This window comes from Paramisgurnus dabryanus, chromosome 24, assembly GCF_030506205.2.
Source record: "Paramisgurnus dabryanus chromosome 24, PD_genome_1.1, whole genome shotgun sequence".
Taxonomy (NCBI): Eukaryota; Metazoa; Chordata; class Actinopteri; order Cypriniformes; family Cobitidae; genus Paramisgurnus; species Paramisgurnus dabryanus.
In genome coordinates, this window is record NC_133360.1 from 12,043,839 (window position 1) to 12,063,243 (window position 19,405).

The 19,405-nt window shown below is 37.4% G+C and overlaps 1 protein-coding gene across 4 annotated transcripts in view; it reads left to right on the forward strand.

Annotated features, from left to right (window-relative positions):
• Positions 1-19,405, forward strand: part of rabgap1l (RAB GTPase activating protein 1-like) — a 119,411-nt gene that overhangs the window by 88,302 nt on the left and 11,704 nt on the right. Inside the window, exons 15-19 of one of the 4 annotated variants that reach the window (XM_065245649.1) lie at positions 219-293; positions 2,084-2,209; positions 2,730-2,873; positions 7,129-7,170; positions 12,582-12,710. In XM_065245649.1, coding sequence (XP_065101721.1) covers positions 219-293; positions 2,084-2,209; positions 2,730-2,873; positions 7,129-7,170; positions 12,582-12,710 — 516 coding nt within the window. Of the gene's footprint in view, positions 1-218; positions 294-2,083; positions 2,210-2,729; positions 2,874-7,128; positions 7,171-10,640; positions 12,009-12,108; positions 12,128-12,581; positions 12,711-17,040; positions 18,071-19,405 lie in introns of those variants that run through there. The other 3 variants (XM_065245658.2, XM_065245676.1, XM_065245667.2) reach the window with 3 other exon arrangements.

The following is a 19,405-nucleotide window of genomic DNA, read 5'->3' on the forward strand; positions in this document are numbered from 1 at the left end:
CAAATTTTTTAACTCGCGCGTTTGCAACGCTCAATTGATATCATATGCTATGATATTACTGGTTGGTTACATTAATGACAAAACAGTTTCAGAGATTTAAGAAAAAACTTTTCTTTTTAAGTAACATCTACTCAGTAGGGTCAGTTTTGATCTGATGATGTCTTTTGAAGAAAAGCTGTATCTTGCTTAACATCATCTAAACTGCAATTTGTTTACAGGCATACTCTGTGTACGATGAAGAGATTGGCTATTGCCAGGGTCAGTCATTCCTGGCGGCTGTTTTACTTCTACATGTAAGTATTATGCAAGACGGATTTGAAATTTATCACAGAAAAAAAAGGAAAAAAAATCTGCATTATTTTTAACCCATTGTTGGTTTAAAAAGGGACAAATCCAGCCATTTGGGTTAAATAAACCAGAAAACTTTTATATTTGTGACCCTGGACCATAAAACCTGTCGTAAGTAGCACAGTGTATTTGTAGCAACAATAGCCAAAAATACATTGTTGTGGTCAAAATTATTGATTTTGTTAAGCCAAAAATCATCAGGATATTATGTAAAGATCATGTTCAATAAAGATATTGAATAAATCTACCGTAAATATATATATAAAAAAAAGAAATTTATTTATCATCAGTATATTATGTGATGCTAAGGACTTCATTTGGACAACATTAAAGGCGATTTTCTCAATATTAAATTTTTTTGCACCCTCAAATTACAGTTTTTCAAATAGTTGTATCCAAATGTTGTCCTATCCTAACAAACCATACATCAATGGAAAGCTTATTCATTCAGCTTTCAGGTGTTATACAAATCTCAATTTCAAATTTTCTCAAAATGTGGTGCAGGGTCACATGTGCCCCAAAGGTGGGTTTAAAACCCAGCATAGGTTAAATTTCAACCCAGTGGGTTGGGTTTGTCCTTGTTTGACCCAACGCTGAGTTTAAAATGATAACCTTGCATGTTTTATAGAGGAGAATGGGTCAAAACCCAGTTCTTATCATATCCAGGGTTCCCACGGGTCCTTGAAATCCTTGAAAGTTTGAGAATCTAGGGGGGAGATTCAAGGCTCTGGGAAGTTTTTGAAAATATACATGCATTGATACAGGCCATTGAAAGTGCTTGAATCTATTTTATGCAAGTTTTATGTAGCTGTTGTTCCCTGAGAAGGGAACGAGACGCTGCGTCTCTCTTGCCATACTTCCTGTGTCCCTGTAATGCCGTCTTTAGCAATATTTCAGATAGTGATGTACTTCCTGGATCCCGCGTCACCCTGTCTTTGTCGTTAAGCTTCACCATTGGTTGAATTTGATATACACATTCAGACACGCTTACCCTCTGGAGGCGTCCCCAAAGTGTCACCGCAGTGACGCAGCACAACTTCCTTCAAAAGGGAACTTGACCAATGTATCTTAAAACACGATCCAACCTTGCTCTCACTTGAAATTTATCCCCACATTTAGTCCTTGAATTTGAGGGTTTTGGACCTGGAAAGTCCTTGAAAGGTCCTTGAATTTGGAGTCAACTAAGGTGTGGGAACCCTGCATATCACACATGGCATTTTTAAGATAACTTTCTGAAGTTACAGCAAGGAACACAAAGAGAGCGGGAAACTGGCATGAATGATGAAATAGTTAATTCCATTAATTACAGATTACGAGCGTTGTAAAAAATTGAGTTTGTGCAATATTTCAGCGATGGCTGCTTATAAAGGGATTCATATTAGAGCACGCTTGGGGATTTCTATAATGTAGTGTAAGTGTCTTTCCCGTGGCCTTGCCCGGGAAGCTCAGGAGCTGTCAAGAATATTAATGACCGAGCCGTCTACCTGCAGGAGCCCGTTCAGCTCCGGACACACGCGCTGTCTGCGTGATTTAATACCCAACTCTCTCTCCGTCTGAAAAATACAAACACACACTCCCTCACCGATACCAGACAGGCAGGAAGACATCACACCACTCTTTGTGTGACATCAGAGATCACATCAAAGACAACACTTAATATGGTGGCCTACAATTAAGGACGAAAGCAATTGCATTTTGGCTATACCAGCTGTAAAATCTGTCGTTCTTTTTGTAGATGCCCGAGGAACAAGCCTTCTGCGTGCTGGTGAAGATCATGTACCACTACGGCCTTCGAGAGCTCTACAAAAACAACTTTGAAGATCTTCACTGCAAGTTCTACCAGCTGGAACGTCTGCTGCAGGTTTGGTTTTTCAGTTTATGTCCTCCGTATGCATGTGTGCATTATAATAACATCCTCATGTTTCTCTGTATGTGTATGTTCAACTCCTGACTTTACTTTAGAAGTATCGCATGCACCTCTCGTGAGAGCCGACAAGCTGCGTGTATTTAATGGCCTCGGCGAGTTTAAGTGATCCTCTTGTAAGCTGTTAGACCCAATCTCCTGGTAAATGGGTTTTAATTTTCTGCTGAAATTTAATTTGATTCGAAGTAATCGCCTTTCAGCACTAAACTAAATCTGGTTAACATTGACGGCGCCCCCACAGCAAGAGCGTTAGCATCGATCGCCGTAGGTAAGGCTTGTGCGACATGGAAGTCCTAACACACGGATCAAACAAAAAAGTTTTACATGCCGCATTCTTAAAAAAAATAGTTTTGTATTTTTCTTATATGTAAACATAAAATTAAAAAATATATATATATTTAATGGTTCATTTTTCATTCTTGTTTATTTACTCATTCTCGCTGCTTTTCCCTATCAGGAGCAGTTGCCAGACCTGTGGTCTCACTTCCAGGACCTGAATCTGGAAGCCCATATGTACGCATCCCAGTGGTTCTTAACACTCTTTACCGCCAAGTTTCCTCTCTGCATGGTCTTCCATATCACGGATCTGCTGCTGTACGAGGTGACGCTTCTTCTTCTGATAATCACATAATCAAGTTTAGTTACTAAAGTCAAGTCTTGTTGTACTCAACGCTTAAGCTAGAAGTATAGTCAAGTTTCTACCGAGGGGCAACCTTCCGATCTCTCTGATGAAGCTAATACGGAAGTGACTTAAACTGCAATTTAACGACTGACCACTAGAGGCTACTAGGTCACGTATGCGCATACATTTTGTCGCAATGCACATGCATAGAAGAGTCAAATAAACTATGCGTATGTTCGCGTACACGTAAAAAAACAAGCTATTCTTCTGGCTTAAGAGTGAAGTGCTGCATGAGCTGTCAAAAGTTACGGCCAATCAAAACGCACTTGGGCAGAATTTTTAGATTTCGCCGTACGCGGGACAATCTAGCACAATGCGACATGAATCTAAACCAATGCTATGTCCAAAAACGACAATTTCCATACTATATAGTAATGCAAGGCCCCAAATTCATAGTATTTGAAAAAAGTACCTACTACTTTCAAACAGTTTTTTAAGTGTGCATTCGATGGACACTACTATCCCATGGGGCCATGCGAGTTGAGGACTTGCAAAATATTAATAAAAATATTAAAATCTATAAACCAGTCATCTCTTTTAGTGATTTAGGTACCAAGAAATGTATTCCTCATGATTTAATTGTATTGTATGGTCGCAGTTGTTCAGATCATATGGTCATATGACAATGAAAGAAATAAAACAGATGAAACAGACAATGAAAAGATTTTAATGTAAGGAACTATCGCTTTATCATGTGCACAAGACTATGACACAGGTTTAACAACCCAATTTTTATTATTTACGACAGCCATTCCCAAACTGTAGTCCGCGGACCACTAATGGTCCGTGAGGGTACTGCAGGTTGGCCGTGTAAAGGCAAAATAAAATATAAAATAATATATTTTATTAAGAAAAATTTTTTTTTTAAGAATCTGTTGTACTGATTATAGTTTTAGTGCTAGTAAGCCTATTTAGAAGTGCAGATAAATTCATGACTTTGTGTAGACATATTTTATTATGAGTGTTATGAGGTGGTCCGCAAAAATTCTTGATTACAAATAGTGGTCCACACACACAAAAAGTTTGAAAACCCCTGATTTACGATAATGTTAAGTTGTTTGGGTCAGAATATAACATTAAACTCACAAAAAAGTTCAATAGCTTCTAAACTTCATGATATCTTTTTGATTTCCCAGAGCAAACCTCTTTGACTTCTTAGAAATGGGCTTCATGTCTTTCGAAAGAACTGCTTTGACCTCTCTACTCCTCGGAGAGTTTTTCATGTTACTTTTTTCCACATCTTTTGCTTTCATTCAGCATCTGTGGTAGCCCGAGGCAGTACAATTAAAAGTTTCCCCAGCCTGTTTCAGTCAATGAGTTGCATGATGAGAATCTGTTAGATCCATGCAGGACCCTCTCTCTCCATTTCCATCTATAGGTTCACCTTTATGAAAATAATCGTCATTTCATTAGGGGCCATTCATACAGACAGAGCTGTTCATACAAATCATTTTTAATACATTAAATAAATCTGTGCCATTTGCATGTTGTAACTCATCAAAATTAGTTTTTTTTTTTTAAACATTGAACCTAATAAAACACATATTTTACTATTAGAAATAGATATAGATTTTTAACATGGTTTCTTAACTCTTTCCCCGCCATTCATCAATTAATCAAAAACACCTGCATAAAAAAGTGTTCCTGATGAGGTTTTGTGTTATCCTGCAATACAGAAAGATTTATAAAAAAAATTAAATTTTATTTTATAAAATTTATAAAAATATATAAATTATATAAAAAATTATATATTATATATTTATATATTTATATATTATATATTAAATAGATAAATTTATAAAAAACAAAAAATAATTTTTTACTAAATTTTAAACTCTGTGTGTGTTTTGATAATCATTCTGAATCTGATTTCTAACAAAATTCCTTCACAAAAATGAAATTATTTCAGCTTTTTGCTAAAACATATTTTTAAGACCATATTTAAGAGTGTCTAAGCAAAAAAAAAAATAGGATGAAATGTTTTTTTTTCCGTTTTGTTTGATTGTTTGTTTGTTTGAAAGCAGAGGGTCTGTTCATTTTATTTGATATATTTGTAGGTTAATATATTTTTAAAAGAAAATTTTTCTGGAATGCATTTTATGAAACTTTTGTGAAAAGTACAAAAAATGATGGTGGGCAACTTTTTAAAAAAAGGCTGGCAGGGAATTAGTAAATGGATGCATCTCAGTAACAGGATTAAGTGTTTAGCATAGATTTAGTAAATACATGAAATATGTGCTAATAGTATGAAGACACTATGCAAGTCACTAAGCAAATTCTAGTGATTTACCAAAAATTTGTATTTTTAAAATAAACAGACAATATCATATAATATAGGTAACAGGACAATACTTGTACATTGTACATCAAGATTGACACTCTCAATCATAGCTACAATATCATAAAATATACAGAAAAGAAAAAGGAAAATTAACTTTTGGTCTTCTCATGGCCTTCAGAAGATCCAGATGATGATGCAACTTCCTGTTAAAAATGTGTCTTGAGAGAATGTTCCCTAGTTTTTTAAAGGGGGGAACGTGTTGGAAAAACAGGACTGAGTTAAAAACTAAAATGTGTCGGAGCCGATGGTGTAGTGGGTAGCGCTTCGACATATGGTGCTTTTGCACTTTCGGCGACCCGAGTTCGATTCCCGGCTCATGTTCATTTGCCGATCCCATACCCCTCTCTCCTCCCTTCTCCTCATTCACTGTTAAATAAAGGCAAAAAACAGCCAAAAAACTAATATGTATTTTATCTAAAATATAATAATTTTTTTTATCAAAAATGGGGTATGAAGCCACACAAAAATGCAAAACAGTAAAGATATGAAGAATTTTATGCTTTATATTTAAAGGTGAATTAAAGAGATCGGGACAGATGATAAATAAAAAAATGTTTTGAAGTAGCTGGGTTTTATTAATGTTTTAAATTTTATAGTTAATGTAAAGGATGCTTTGGTTAATAATAAAATGTATTTTATTTTTGCATTGTTATACATATAATGTCCTAGGGAAAGAAATACTACCTAATACTTTAAACTTTATGTGCAATTTAAATAAAATAAATTGCATTTTTACATAAAATGTAAGTGCGTGCACTGAACACATAAACTGTCCTGTATGAGGCCTTTATTATAAATGTATACATACAGCTGCGTAAAAAATTAAGAGACCACTTTAAGATTATTTTCAATTTTTCTAAATGTACTATTTATAGATACAGTATTGGGCAGCTTCCCGGACAGGGTTTAGATTAATCCAGGACCAGGCCTTAGTTATATTAGGACACATTTAAGTAGTTTTTACATAATTACCTTACAAAAAAATTTGTACAATTCTGCTGTGCATCTTTAGACAAAACAATGTATGGTAAGACGTGTCAGTGCAAGGTGTTTTTTTAATTGAGGATAAACCCTGTCTTTGTGTTTAAGTAAAATTATATAATTTTCTTCAACTACGAACAATATTCCACAACCACAGTCAATGCCAGAGACTTTAAGTCTTTTCCTCTGAAAAACACACACACACACCTGGAGTCACACAGCCATTTAGCCCCCTAGCGCCATCTAGAGGCTTCCAGAAAGCTCTACTCCCTGCCGCCTGTTATTAATAGAGAACGCAGGATATTTTTAGCCCCGTGTTGCCATGTGAGCGGGTTGTCTAAGCGATCCTCGAGACGGGTGTTTCCATGTGTAGCTGACTTCAGCATCGCTTCTGTGAAGCCACCTGCTCCCCTCTGACACACAAACACCCCCTCACCTGTCTGTCCTTCACAGTGCTTCAACCTGTCTGTCAGTCCACCGAGCGCTGCTCGTGTGTGATTGTTTGCCTCTTCTGAGCCCTTGTCACTCCCACACATTTGCTCTCATTGTATGGTTCGAGCTATTTTAGGAAATGCAAATGCATTCAGCATCTCGCATCCCATTTCTAGTAGGGCGCAAAGACGGCACTGCAGCTATTCTCAATCGTTATTGTATCATTGTTCGTGCAATATACAGCTTTGCGTGTGGCCCATATGTATCTGAAATAAAGTCTTATAATCTAATTATCAAAGTATTGTAAATCACGAAAAATGACTTAAGCTGGGTTTTCACAGACCAGTTTGGGTTTTTTTTGGAGAGATTACAGGGATTGTTGTATTTTGAGTATTTATTGTCTCGTTTTCATCTTCACAGGGGTTGAACATCATCTTCAATGTGGCTCTGGCTCTTTTGAAGGTATTGTATTATTTTCACCACATTTATACTTCCATTCCCCTGTTTTTTTTTTTTTTTGTACTTTGTCTGACTTGGATTTTATTTTTCTGCCTCTCAAAAACAATTGTGTGATGTTGAGTGTGTCTCCCTCTGCTGGACGGTAATCAATACTGCATTGATTTGCACCTATAAATGTGCTTAGAAATATATTTTGTGTCGAATGCAAAAAAGATTAGTTAATAATTCAATAAAATTTCTGATTTGCTGTGAGCAGGATCAAACAGGAAAACAAATAACTGAAATATATTTACATAACGGCCCTTTTAAAATGTCAATTTTGAGACACTTATATTATTATATTATATGTAGCCCTGTTTGCCATGTTGTTTTTTGAGTGAAAGGGCATTTTATGCACAATTTCAAAGCAACTACTCATTTCAGACCATCTCTAATGTTTAAGAAGCAGACACATTTACACCCACATCTCTTGCATCATAGTTTTTTGCAACCTCATTATTACACCAAGATGTCTTTGGCACATTTGACCAAAACAGACATTAAGTTATGTTTGTTCCCACGGGTCCTTGAAATGTTTGAAAGTTTGTTGAAAATATACATACATAGATATAGGTCATAGAAAGTGCTTGTATCTATTTTATGCAAGAAGTTTTCTGAAAAATAAATCCCTGTGTAGTGTAGGATAAAATCATAAAACTGTTCGCTTTAAATGATTATATCTTCTGTATGTGAATGTTGATTCATACCAAAATGCTTTTTTGCATAGTTGTGTTTGACACATGAAAATGTCTCGGGTTACGTATGTAACTGTTGTTCCCTGAGAAGGGAACGAGACGCTGTGTCTCCTTTGCCATACTTCCTGCATCCCTGTAACGCCTGTCTCCCGCGTCACCCTGTCTTTGTCATTAGCCCTGCTGCTTTATCAATACACCACATAACACAATGCATCAGGATTTTACAGTTTGTTTTAGTTTCCCACACTGCTATCCATCAGAGGTGGACAATACTTAGATATTTTAGTTACAAATGAGTGTTTGTCTTGGGAAAAATGTTACTTTACTATATTCTAAAGCATATAATCATACATTTATTACTTTATATTGCATATTAAAATGTATTTAATACTTAAATATTAAATGTAAAACAAAAACTTATATTTATGAAATGTAGTGAAGTTACGTGATAAAGTCATAAACTACGATTACTTTAGTAGAAAATACTTCTCTACTGTCCACCTCTGCTATCCATCCACACATTTTCAGCTCGCTTTGCAATTTATCCAACAGTTCATCTTTACTGGTTGCAAGGTTGTGTTCTCAGCACAAATGCATTCGCTTCAGCCACAAAGCCGCACCTTTGTGTAGGTAGCAATGGCAGAATGACAAATGATGCTATTGCAAAAACGGGCCGCAGTGTCCTAAATGTGTCTGGACTAACCTAAAGAGAAACTGGGATATATCAAGCGATTTAATGTTGAGAAATAGACTCTACTTACGTGATCTTTAATTACAACGGATGAGACGGAAAAGGAGGAAAATGTTCTCCGTATGCTTTTATACCTCCAGGTGTTTCATTAATGAGGAATTAAAGCTAGTTTTAGTAAATCTCAAGGTGTTGGAATTACACGCCTGATGGGATGGTTGGTTATCTTCCAAAAAATACATGTTTATGATGATATTATTAGTTTTGACAGATGTTTTCTCAGGCCCTTAGGTGTGTTTAAACACAGAGTGGTGAAAATAAATAGATACATAAAAACACGACAGATAAAAAAACATTTAAACAAAATAAATAGATTTATTTTGATTTAAATGTAATCTGTTATGAAAACAAGCATTTTATTTGATTGTTATTTTAGTTTGGGATGTATTTATATATAAATATTTATGCAGTTTATTGTAAAGTAAGTTTACGTTTATATAAAATGTGACCCTGACTGAATCCAGGCCAAAGTCTCATAATCTAATTTTGAGATTATGAGCATCAAAGTTTGATTTCACATTGATTTCAATCTTTGACACAATCTTACTCGCTCAATACTGTGCAAAAGTCTAACGCAGGGTTCACACCAGATGCGGTAGAGGCGGCAAGCGGGAGAGATTTACATGTTAGGTAAATGCAATGATGCGATTAGGCATCCTGCGGTGCAGTACGCATGGTAGGCGTGGCACGGATGGTGTGTTCAACACGAATTGAGCGTTGCCGCGGGTAACGCGCAAGTTGAAAAATCGGAACTTCGGCAGATTTCAGCCCGTTGCAGAAGCCTCTCCCATGATGTGAATTTCCGCGTGAATGTCTCGAATGACTAGAATTTCACGTGCAGCCTTCACGCGCGAATGAAACGAGTAAACTCAAAAGTTCAAGCGTCCAACTACGCGCGAACAGCGAGTTTTTGCCGCCTGTACCATGTTCACACCAGCCGCAGTAGAGGCGTCAAGCGCAAGTGTTTTCAATGTTAAGTCAAAGTGAAGACGCGTTGAGGTCTCGCGGCGCAAATGAGGCTTTTAGCGCGGCACGGTAGACGCGGATTGAGTGTTGCCGCAGGAAAACAGTGATGCGCGGGTTGATCCGAAATGAGCGGGTGCCTGCGGTCAACCGCATCCAAAGATATTTTTAATGATATTCGGGTCGTGGTCGGTTGGGTCATTTGAAATATAATGCCAATAAACTATTTTAAACAATTACTACTTTCGCATCACTGGCAGGATGAACTTTGGCGGAAAAACGCACCGCGTTAACCAATCAGGAGCTTGGTCTAGTAGTGACGTGATTACAGGAAGCGAGCAGAGTCGCAGAAGCCTCTCCCATGACATGAATTTAGAAGTTTTAACGTCCATCCATTTTATTTTTCAATCTATTTTATTAGGATACAAACAGGAAAGATGTCAAAAAAAAAAAAAATTTCAGTACTAAATGTATTCTTTACTAACATCGTCTGTGTTTAGTTTGACCTCTCTTGGCACTAAACACATCTTGAGTGTTTTTGAGCAGAATGAAGTAAAAAGAGTAATTTCTTTAAAATTAGAAATTAGTATTTAATTTCATTTAGGTTTAAGGGGTCCTGCAGTTTTGTACTATTGCTCAAGTGGAAGGGGAGTTTACCCTAAAAACACATCAGTTTACATTTTTATACAGTTTTAATACGATATACACATTTCCTGTATTTTCTGGATGTATTCTATTAAAGAGACGATGAAGCAAGATCTGTACATTGAGAGAGAGAGAGAGAGAGAGAGAGAGAGAGAGAGAGAGAGAGAGAGAGAGGCGCAAGCTTGAGGGGGTTGCACTTCCTCGCTCCTATTGGCTAACCATTACATCATTCTCTCCGAAGGCTCCCAGACCTCCTCCCTTGTTCTCTCTCTCTCTCTCTCTCTCTCTCTCTCTCTCTCTCTCTCTCTCTCTCTCTCTCTCTTTCTCTCTCTCTCTCTCTCTCTCTCTCTCTCTCTCTCTCTCTCCCCCCACCCCACACGTTCTGTCTTTCCTCCTTTTCTCACACTGTCTGCATCTTTTCCTAGCAAACACACAACAGAGATTAGCATTTAGCATGAGCTGCATCACGATCTGGGCCATGTCCACCGTGCATTCGTCCACTGCCTTCTGCTCTCTGACAGTGCCCCTCCTATCTTCCTCTCATCATCGCACTCCTCCCTTCCCTCCGTTCTGTTACCGTTTCTAGCATCGAGAGCATCGTTCACGCCTTTCCTATCTCTCTCTCTCTCTCTCTCTTTCTCTCTTTTGCACTCTTTGACTCTACTGATCTGTCCAGTCAGTGACATGGAAGGTAAAGCAAAACACAGAAGTTTTTTTAAGGCTTGAGCTTCATCGCCCATCTGAGTCGGACTGCCTTGCTCATCCACTGCCACGCTGGACCAAACCGGGCCTCCATCTCATCACCCTTATTCCACAATCGGAAATTTCGGATGGATTTTTCCTGGGTTCCTCTCTGTAGGATGGCAGTGGTTTAGTGCACGCTTTGGATGTTTACGCTCTGCCTGTGTTACTTTCTACTTGACGTGTCATGAAAAGGAAAGCAGACTCCCACGGTTTTCCTTCGGCTCTTCTTTTTTGATTCCATCATCGTTGAGTTTCTCTCCACATACATTTTGAAGATCCTTGCAGCAAAGCAGAATCTCTAAAGCCGTGCGTAGCTTTGAAGACCAGCAATAAACTGAAGACATCCGTCTCAGCAAGACCATGCGACTCTCCTCCTGCCTGTTGCCAGGCAACAGATTGCAAATTTGAGAATTCGGGAGGAGTCGGCCAATGATAACACTGGAAGGTTGAAGTATTTTTTCTTCCTTGTTGCATCCAGGAGAACTATGTAAGCCCATATTTTGTTTGCCTGCGTTCATTTGAATGCGTGGAAACGAACAAGGCGTGGTCTTCTGTAGTGATTAAAAATGGACCAGAAGTCCCTCTGCAAGTGCGTATTTGCATATTTAGTTTTTGGATGCACACCACGTGCCAATTCTAGTCTCAGCTTGACCGAATGACACCTCCGTGCTCGGCTAGACGGCATCGCCGCTATATAATCGACCACCGGCACTGAAAGTTTCCAAAATCAGGTGCCGTCTCAGGACTTCAACGTGGCAGACCCCAAGTCACCCCCAGAGCCTCCATGGGAGGATGACACTGGGAATACCAGGGGCACCATGGAGGCACTTTCACCTCTGACCCCGGAAAGAGACCCTCTGTGGGCACAGATCCCGCCCGCGGTGCGGCGGTTAGAGGAGGGATGCGCTGGTGGAGAAGACAAGGCTGGGTCTGTGAACGATTGTACGGATAGAGTCATGGGGCTGCTGGGCATGGGTCACCGCCTGTTTGTGCCACGACTGCTGGCGGTGAGGGATGTCGGTGATCATCAACAAGCTGCTTGATATGTATTTGAATGGAAAAAATGGTGTTAATCTTTTGTCATAGCTTTATTTGTGATATGGTTACATGCAGATTTGTTTAGCAGGTTAGATATGGCATTTTGCAAATTATTACATTTATAAATTGTATATTTTATTTTATTTTTAATTATATAAAAAGTATATATATATATACTGTATACACACACTTTGAATGTGCTTCAGTTTCTTTTGGATATCAACCAAATAAATAAATGTAAATATTCACCAGGGTAATTCATTTTATATACAGTCTTAAAACGAATGTGTTAAAATAACACATCTTGTGTCTAGTTAAGTACAACCCATCTTGTGTGTTGTGCTTAACTTAACACATCTCTGTGTTATTTTAGATGTGTTGTTTTAACACATCTTGTGTTGTCCCTTCTATTTATTTGAACTAAAAATCAACATGAAATTACACATAATGTGTTAAATAGGATAACACAAAACAGTGTGTTAAAGTTAACACGTATTTTGTTAGTGTGTAATATTCATGTTTTATTTTTTTTCTACACACAGACCTCTAAGGAAGACTTGCTTCAGGCCGACTTTGAGGGAGCCCTAAAATTTTTCCGGGTCCAGCTCCCGAAACGCTACAGGGCGGCGGAGAACGCCCGGCGCCTTATGGAGCAAGCCTGCAATATCAAGGTAGGAATCTGCTCGAATATAGCTGGGAAGATTTGAGAGATCTGTTTTTATATATTTATAACAAGAATTGATTTTAATGTCACAATGCATGTTTTCTAAAATTAAATAATTCATTTTTGCTGTACTGCAAATATTAACTCAAAGTAAACGCATTTCAATGATATTATGGAAAGTGTGAATAAAAACGTAACGTTTTGAAACAATAATTAACAAAAGTAAGGTTTTTTACAACTACAGACTCAATACTCTTGTGCTATTACAGTTGTTTTATCCAAAATCTTGTTGCTCACTAAAATATTGAGTTATTTTTATTATGAAGAAATATATTGCGACACATTATTTCCCCATGACCTTTATATTTTAAAGGATTAGTCAATTTTCTTTAAAAAAAAAATCCACATAATTTACTCACCATAATGTCATCCAAAATGTTGATGTCTTTCTTTGTTTAGTTGAGAAGAAATTATGTTTTTTGAGGAAAACATTTCAGGATTTTTCTAATTTTAATGGACTTTAATGGACCCCAACACTTAACAGTTTTAATGCAGTTTAAAATTGCAGTTTCAAAAGACTCTAAATGATCTCAAACGAGGCATAAAGGTCTTGTCTATCGAAAGATTGTCATTTTTGTCAAGAAATAAATAATATGCACTTAAACTACAACTTCTCATCTTCCTTCAGCTGTGTGACGCGCCAGCGTGACCTCACGTAATTGCGTAATGACGTCGAAAGATGTGGTTTAAAGTACATTTTTTTTTTCTTTCCAAAAATGACAATCGTTTCGCTAGATAAGACCTTTATGCCTCGTTTGAGATCATTTAGAGTCCTTTGAAACTGCAATTTTAAACTGCATTAAAACTGTTAAGTGTTGGGGTCCATTAAAGTCCATAAAAATGGGAAAATCCTGGAATGTTTTCCTCAAAACACATAATTTCTTCTCAACTGAGCAAAAAAAACATCAACATTGTGGATGACATGGTGGTGAGTAAATTATCTTGATTTTTTTTAGAAAATGGACTAATCCTTTTAAAGTCGGCATGAAATGAAGTCGCAATTGTCCCTGTGGTGACGTATGTCAGAGTGAAATGCTTCACTTGAATTCGTCCATTGAGAATTGTTTGGATTGTTTGAAGTTGGGTCATGTTGCTAATTGCTAATCGCTAATCGCTGCGATCTTCTCCGGGACTCCGCCCACCTGCCGTACCATATGACCAGAAGTAAAGAGATCGTTTCGAAGAGGGGAGGAGATTTGCATTTTTAATTAAAGATTATGAGGGCACATAAATGTAAAAAAAATGATGAAGCTCACAGATAAGTTTACAGACAATTTACAGTTTTTCCATTTTAATTTCATAATAGATTGCTTTGCAGTGAAATACAGGTGTTATAATATTGTGTATTTTAGCATTGCTGTTATGCTTTGTTGATGACCAATCAGCATTCAGGACGTGAGCAAAATAATATCAAGTTTACACAGAAGTAATGAGAAATGTGAGTTATTCAGAGATTGCTGAGACCTTGTCTTAAGGACTCCTCGTGTTTCAAGGCTCCACAGAAACAAAATGGTCTTATGTCTCAAGGATAAATACCCACAATTCTCTGCCTCAGACATTTATAGGCTCTAGCGCACGTACCGCTCGGGTTAGTGCCTCTTTCATATACCTTCATGTTCTCGTGAGTTTGTTTTGTAGCTTTGAGAGTTGAAGTTGTTTTGTTTGTCACTCAGGAAGGAAGGAGGAGTTGAGATCGAGTTTCTATTGCATTTCATTTTCAATATCTTTCTTTCTGTCTTAGGCTCATTAACTGCAGGATTTCCTGTGCTACAGTCGCTCACTACTGTAAATCAGGAATACAGCAATACTGATGATGCAGTTAATTCTGACATCCTTAAATGTTTTTCCCAGCACTGTTGCTATAGGGATGTATTTTGAAATACAGATAATATGTACTGTGTGGCTGTTCAGGATGAACTACTGGTGTTGTGCTTTCTGCACACTATATGGGTTATAAAGTGGACCTTACAAAACTTGTACAGTAGTGTGCATTATCAAACAGAAATGACCCTGAATAAGCCTTTTTTGTGGACTGTCAAAATCTTTTACTGGATTGTGACATTGTGTTCATTACAATCAAGCAGTTTTAAGCAAATATTATTCAATAATATCGTGCATAAAACGTTACAGTAAAGAAATATGCTTAAAGGGATAGTTCGGCCAAAAATGCAAAGTACCCCATGATTTGGTTTTGAGTTACATTACATATGTGCATCCTTTTTCATATGAACACATATTCAGATATTTTTGAAAATGTTCTAGCTCTTCCAGTCTTTGTAATACATGAATATGGGGTTCGATCCTTCAAGTCCCAAAAATGTGCATCTATCCTACGTAAAAGGAATCCACATGGCTCCGGGGATAAATAAAGGCGTTTCAGGTTAATCGATATGATTTTTGTAAGATAAATAAACACCGCCATCTTGGACTCCTCCGCATTCAGGAAAACTTGTAAAGTTTTTTTTAAATATGTATATTTGCCCTTAAATCCCCGGAGCCGTGTGGATTACTGTTTGCGAAGGATAGATGTAAATTTTGTAGACCCCATATTAATGTATTATAAAGATTGGAAGAGCTAGGACATTTTTTTAAATATTTGAATGTGTGTTCATATGAAAAAAGATGTACATGTGTAACTCGGGTGGCTTAAGGGTGAGTAAATCATGGGGAAATTAAAATTTTTGGCCAATATATTCCTTTACATGTAATAAAAATAATGCCACAAAACATTATTAAAAATATCTTAATCATAATGTTGAACTTGTTTTGTATGCGTAAAATAAAAAATATTATATACAATTTAAAAAAATAATTTTATTCAATTTTGATTGAGATGACGGATGAGCCAGATACATTTCTGTGACATGCATCCATATTACAATACTTGTACACTAACTACTATTTATGAAATAGTATGTGAAGCAGTAAGCACTATGCAGCGATTTCAGAAAGCATTGCGCATAACGTCTCTTTCTCTCTTGCAAATTTAATTCAAGGCAAGGCAAGTTTATTTATATAGCACAGAGGCAATTCAAAATGCGTTACATAGAAATTATTTACAAGGAGAAAGAAAAGGTACATTAAAAATAAATATTTTTTATACTGTATTTTCACAATGAAAACCAAAAATATATAAGCACTTAAAGACACAATATATGTAATATTTTTGTAAATAAATTTTGCTTGTGGTTAATTTAACACTGGTCATGGAAATTTGAGTGCTTGGCATTATGGGACATAAAGTCTTACATGCTGGGTTATGCTTGAGTATTGCACGTTTTGCAAATGTAGTAGTTGATCTGGATATTCTGTACATATAATTATAATTAGCATATTTATTTCAAACTACAATTGTTTTATAGCTTCATTCTCAACTTATGTCTTTTTCTTAAAACTGGGCGAGTACCTTATATATAAGTGGAGTTTAGGACCCAGCGAACGAGAAAAGTGAAACCCAATAGGGCGAGGCAGCTCTGTGGGAAACAAGCACCTGTGTGAGGTGATGTAACAGGGGCATTCATCAGCAAAGATCCAAGCTTGTAGTAGCTCTGTTTACACTTCCAAAATGCCACACCCACCTATTTCTTTCATAGTCAACACCCATCTCTATCCATCTCTCATCCTTCTCCATATATCTCCTGTGAGCAAGGATTGGTTCTGAGTTTCTTCCTTCAGTGTTTGTTGGCGGCACCACAGCATGATACTGATACACAAGGATTCATTGTGCCGAATCTCAACTCCGGTCTGCTCTTCAAATGCTTTGTATTCATGCAACCTGAAGCTTGTTCGTTCCTTCGGAGGGAGGAATGTAATTGTAGGGTGTAGTTTAATCCCTCTCATTTCCACACCTTTCATGTAAATCAGCTCTGTGCAGACGTGGCTTTCTCACACGGACGGCATCTGCGTGTACTGTTAATGTGTGCGTGCGTTTGTGTACTTAGTCACACTTTCCTCTTTATCTTACGCAAACAGAAGCGAAAGGTAGACATGACAGCAGATCAATGAGATGTTTCATTAAAAACGCACTGTGAAGTGGATGATAAAGACTAACAGGAGATTAGTTATTTTTACTTCCTCGACGTATTTTTACACAACCTTCTGCTGTTATCATCGTATATCGTGATGTACTGTGTAAAAAACGAAATTTCCCCTAGAGACAGTATCTCTGTGAGACGGTAGGGAGGGAGGAGACAAGTCTGTGGCAAGGACAGGAAATGTTGTGCCATATCTCCATATCAGACCTGGAGTGCGCACACCACACACATACATAAACAGAGCACACAACCATGCGCACGGATTACTTCTGCCACCCGTGAGACAAGCATTTTCTTTTTAACCAATTGTGTGCCAGAGAGGAATCGCAAGGCAATTTCTTTAAATTTAAAGAGGATGAAGAGTAATCTGCTTAAAGGGTGATGGTATGCACCTGCTTGTGCGAAAAAAAAAAAAAAGAAAACGCTGTGCTAAGTTTCCCTTCTCGGATTACGGAGCGAATTACGAATTTCACATCGACAACAGAGCCTTGCCTTTGAAAGATTTGAATGATCTGCCATTTTTGGCTTGCGTTTGTGGATATTTGGATACTCATTAAACCAGGAACTTACTTTCATGCCAGAGTACTTCTTACTTCTTAGATTTTGAAATGGGCAGTTAGATAAAAAGATGGATGACGCATGAAATAGACCTGCCATTGGATTCAAAAGCCCGCTTTTCTCAACCGCCCACTTTGATATACAATAAAGGACCCCATGGTGCATCACAAGTCATTGTGATTTGCATGACAAGCCCGGTTTGTTTTCACTTTTGCACTTTTTTACATCATTTGTCACACTTTCCGTTTCCACTGACAGCTACTGCTGTGAAGGAACATCATCCCGACAGATCATGGAGGTCAACCCTTAACAACAGCTTATAACCATCAATCATCAGAAACTCTGCCATTGACAGTAAAAAAAAGAAAAACTGTTCTTCGTGTCAGTTATTAAGAGGGACACGGCCAAAAAAATACAAAGACAAAAGCAGGTGTATTTGTGCATGCTCTTTCTCGGTCCGCCCCCTTTGTGTTTACTTCCCTCCTCAAGGGGACGGCTTACATCGGTAGGCTGTCAACTGCCCTGTTTCTACAGAGAGACTAGAAGCTCACCTGACTCTCTCAGCGCTCTCCAGCTAACACGTGCTCACAGAAACATTGTCAAGATGATGCAGGAAGTGTCGATAACGGTGGCTTACGACGCTCACGTTATCAATCAGATCTGCGAGGAGGATTTCTTTGCAAGGCTGGTAGCCGAGTCCAAACCCAAACCGGTTGTAAGTCTCATTCTGACAAACTTTAACCTTTTAAAGTATCGGTTACAACATTTTGGTGTTAAGAACGAGCTTGTGGCTTGTTCATTTCTGCTGTGAAAGTATCTGTTTTTGTAAAACTGTGACAGCTTGTTCTTTCTTTAGACAAAATTTCTATAATGCAATTATCCAAGATGTACAATTATTGTACAATGGCCTTGTTTCTGGCTCCATGCTAGCATTCCTTGAAATGTTTGTGTGTGCGTGTGTGTGTTAATGAAAAGATGCGCAAGTGTGTGTTGTTCACATGGCCATCGACCTAATGTAATTTTGCATGTCGTGACTCTATCTTTCCCTACATGTTTTGAATACCCAGATGAGCCTAGTAACCTGAATATTCAAACACAAGCGCTGTCCAAGCAATAGTTTAACAAATTTCAATGGATGAGAGATTCAAATAATGTCACTGGGGAGAAAAGCACATCTTTGTATCTAAAGAGTTCATAGGAGTACCGCAAAGGTATGTATTGGGACCTTTATAAAAGGTTACTGCCCCAAGTGACAGCTTTTGTAGCAGCGGTGAAAAACATGCATGTGGTGTTTTTTTAATGCGTGTATGGTTAGGTTCACAGTAAAGTTTCAGTTTTGGTCCATCACAGCCACATTCGTTTGAAATGTCAACTTGAATGTGAAGTGGAAATCAGTCACTCATAAATACCAGTGTAGGTGTTTTGCGTATATATATAAACACATCATCAATGAGTAAGAACGTACCTGCTGCTTTGTCATTTATCCCAACCTTCTTGATGATTTCCCTGACAAATTTTCAGTTCAATGTCTGTAAAGAGCTTAGCTTCTATCTCAGATGTGCCATTTTACCGTGTCATTCTGTGGTTTGTGGTTACGCGACACATCCGGACTGAGTATTTTGTTACATCTATATCTAATGGTGCCAGATCACTTATTGTACCATTGCCTGTCAGAGTAATAGACTCATGTTTGTTCAACACATGCTTCATTTTTACCCCTGCCTGTTGTACTGTTTTACCGCATCACTTTTAATGGTGCTCATAGTCGTATTAGAGGTTTGTTGTTCAAGTTCATTTTAAGTATTAATCTGAAGTGCATACACTGCAAAAAATGATTTATAAGAAAAAAAAATCTTAGTATTTTTGTCTTGTTTTCAGTAACCTTATCAAAAAAAAATCTTAAATTAAGATGCTTTTTTTGATGAGCAAAACAACCCACGAAAATATCAAATTTAAGTGATTTTGTGCATAAAACAAGCAAAAAAAATTGCCAATGGGGCAAGCAAATTTTTTTTTAACATTATTCTTAGACACTAAATTCAAGAAAAAC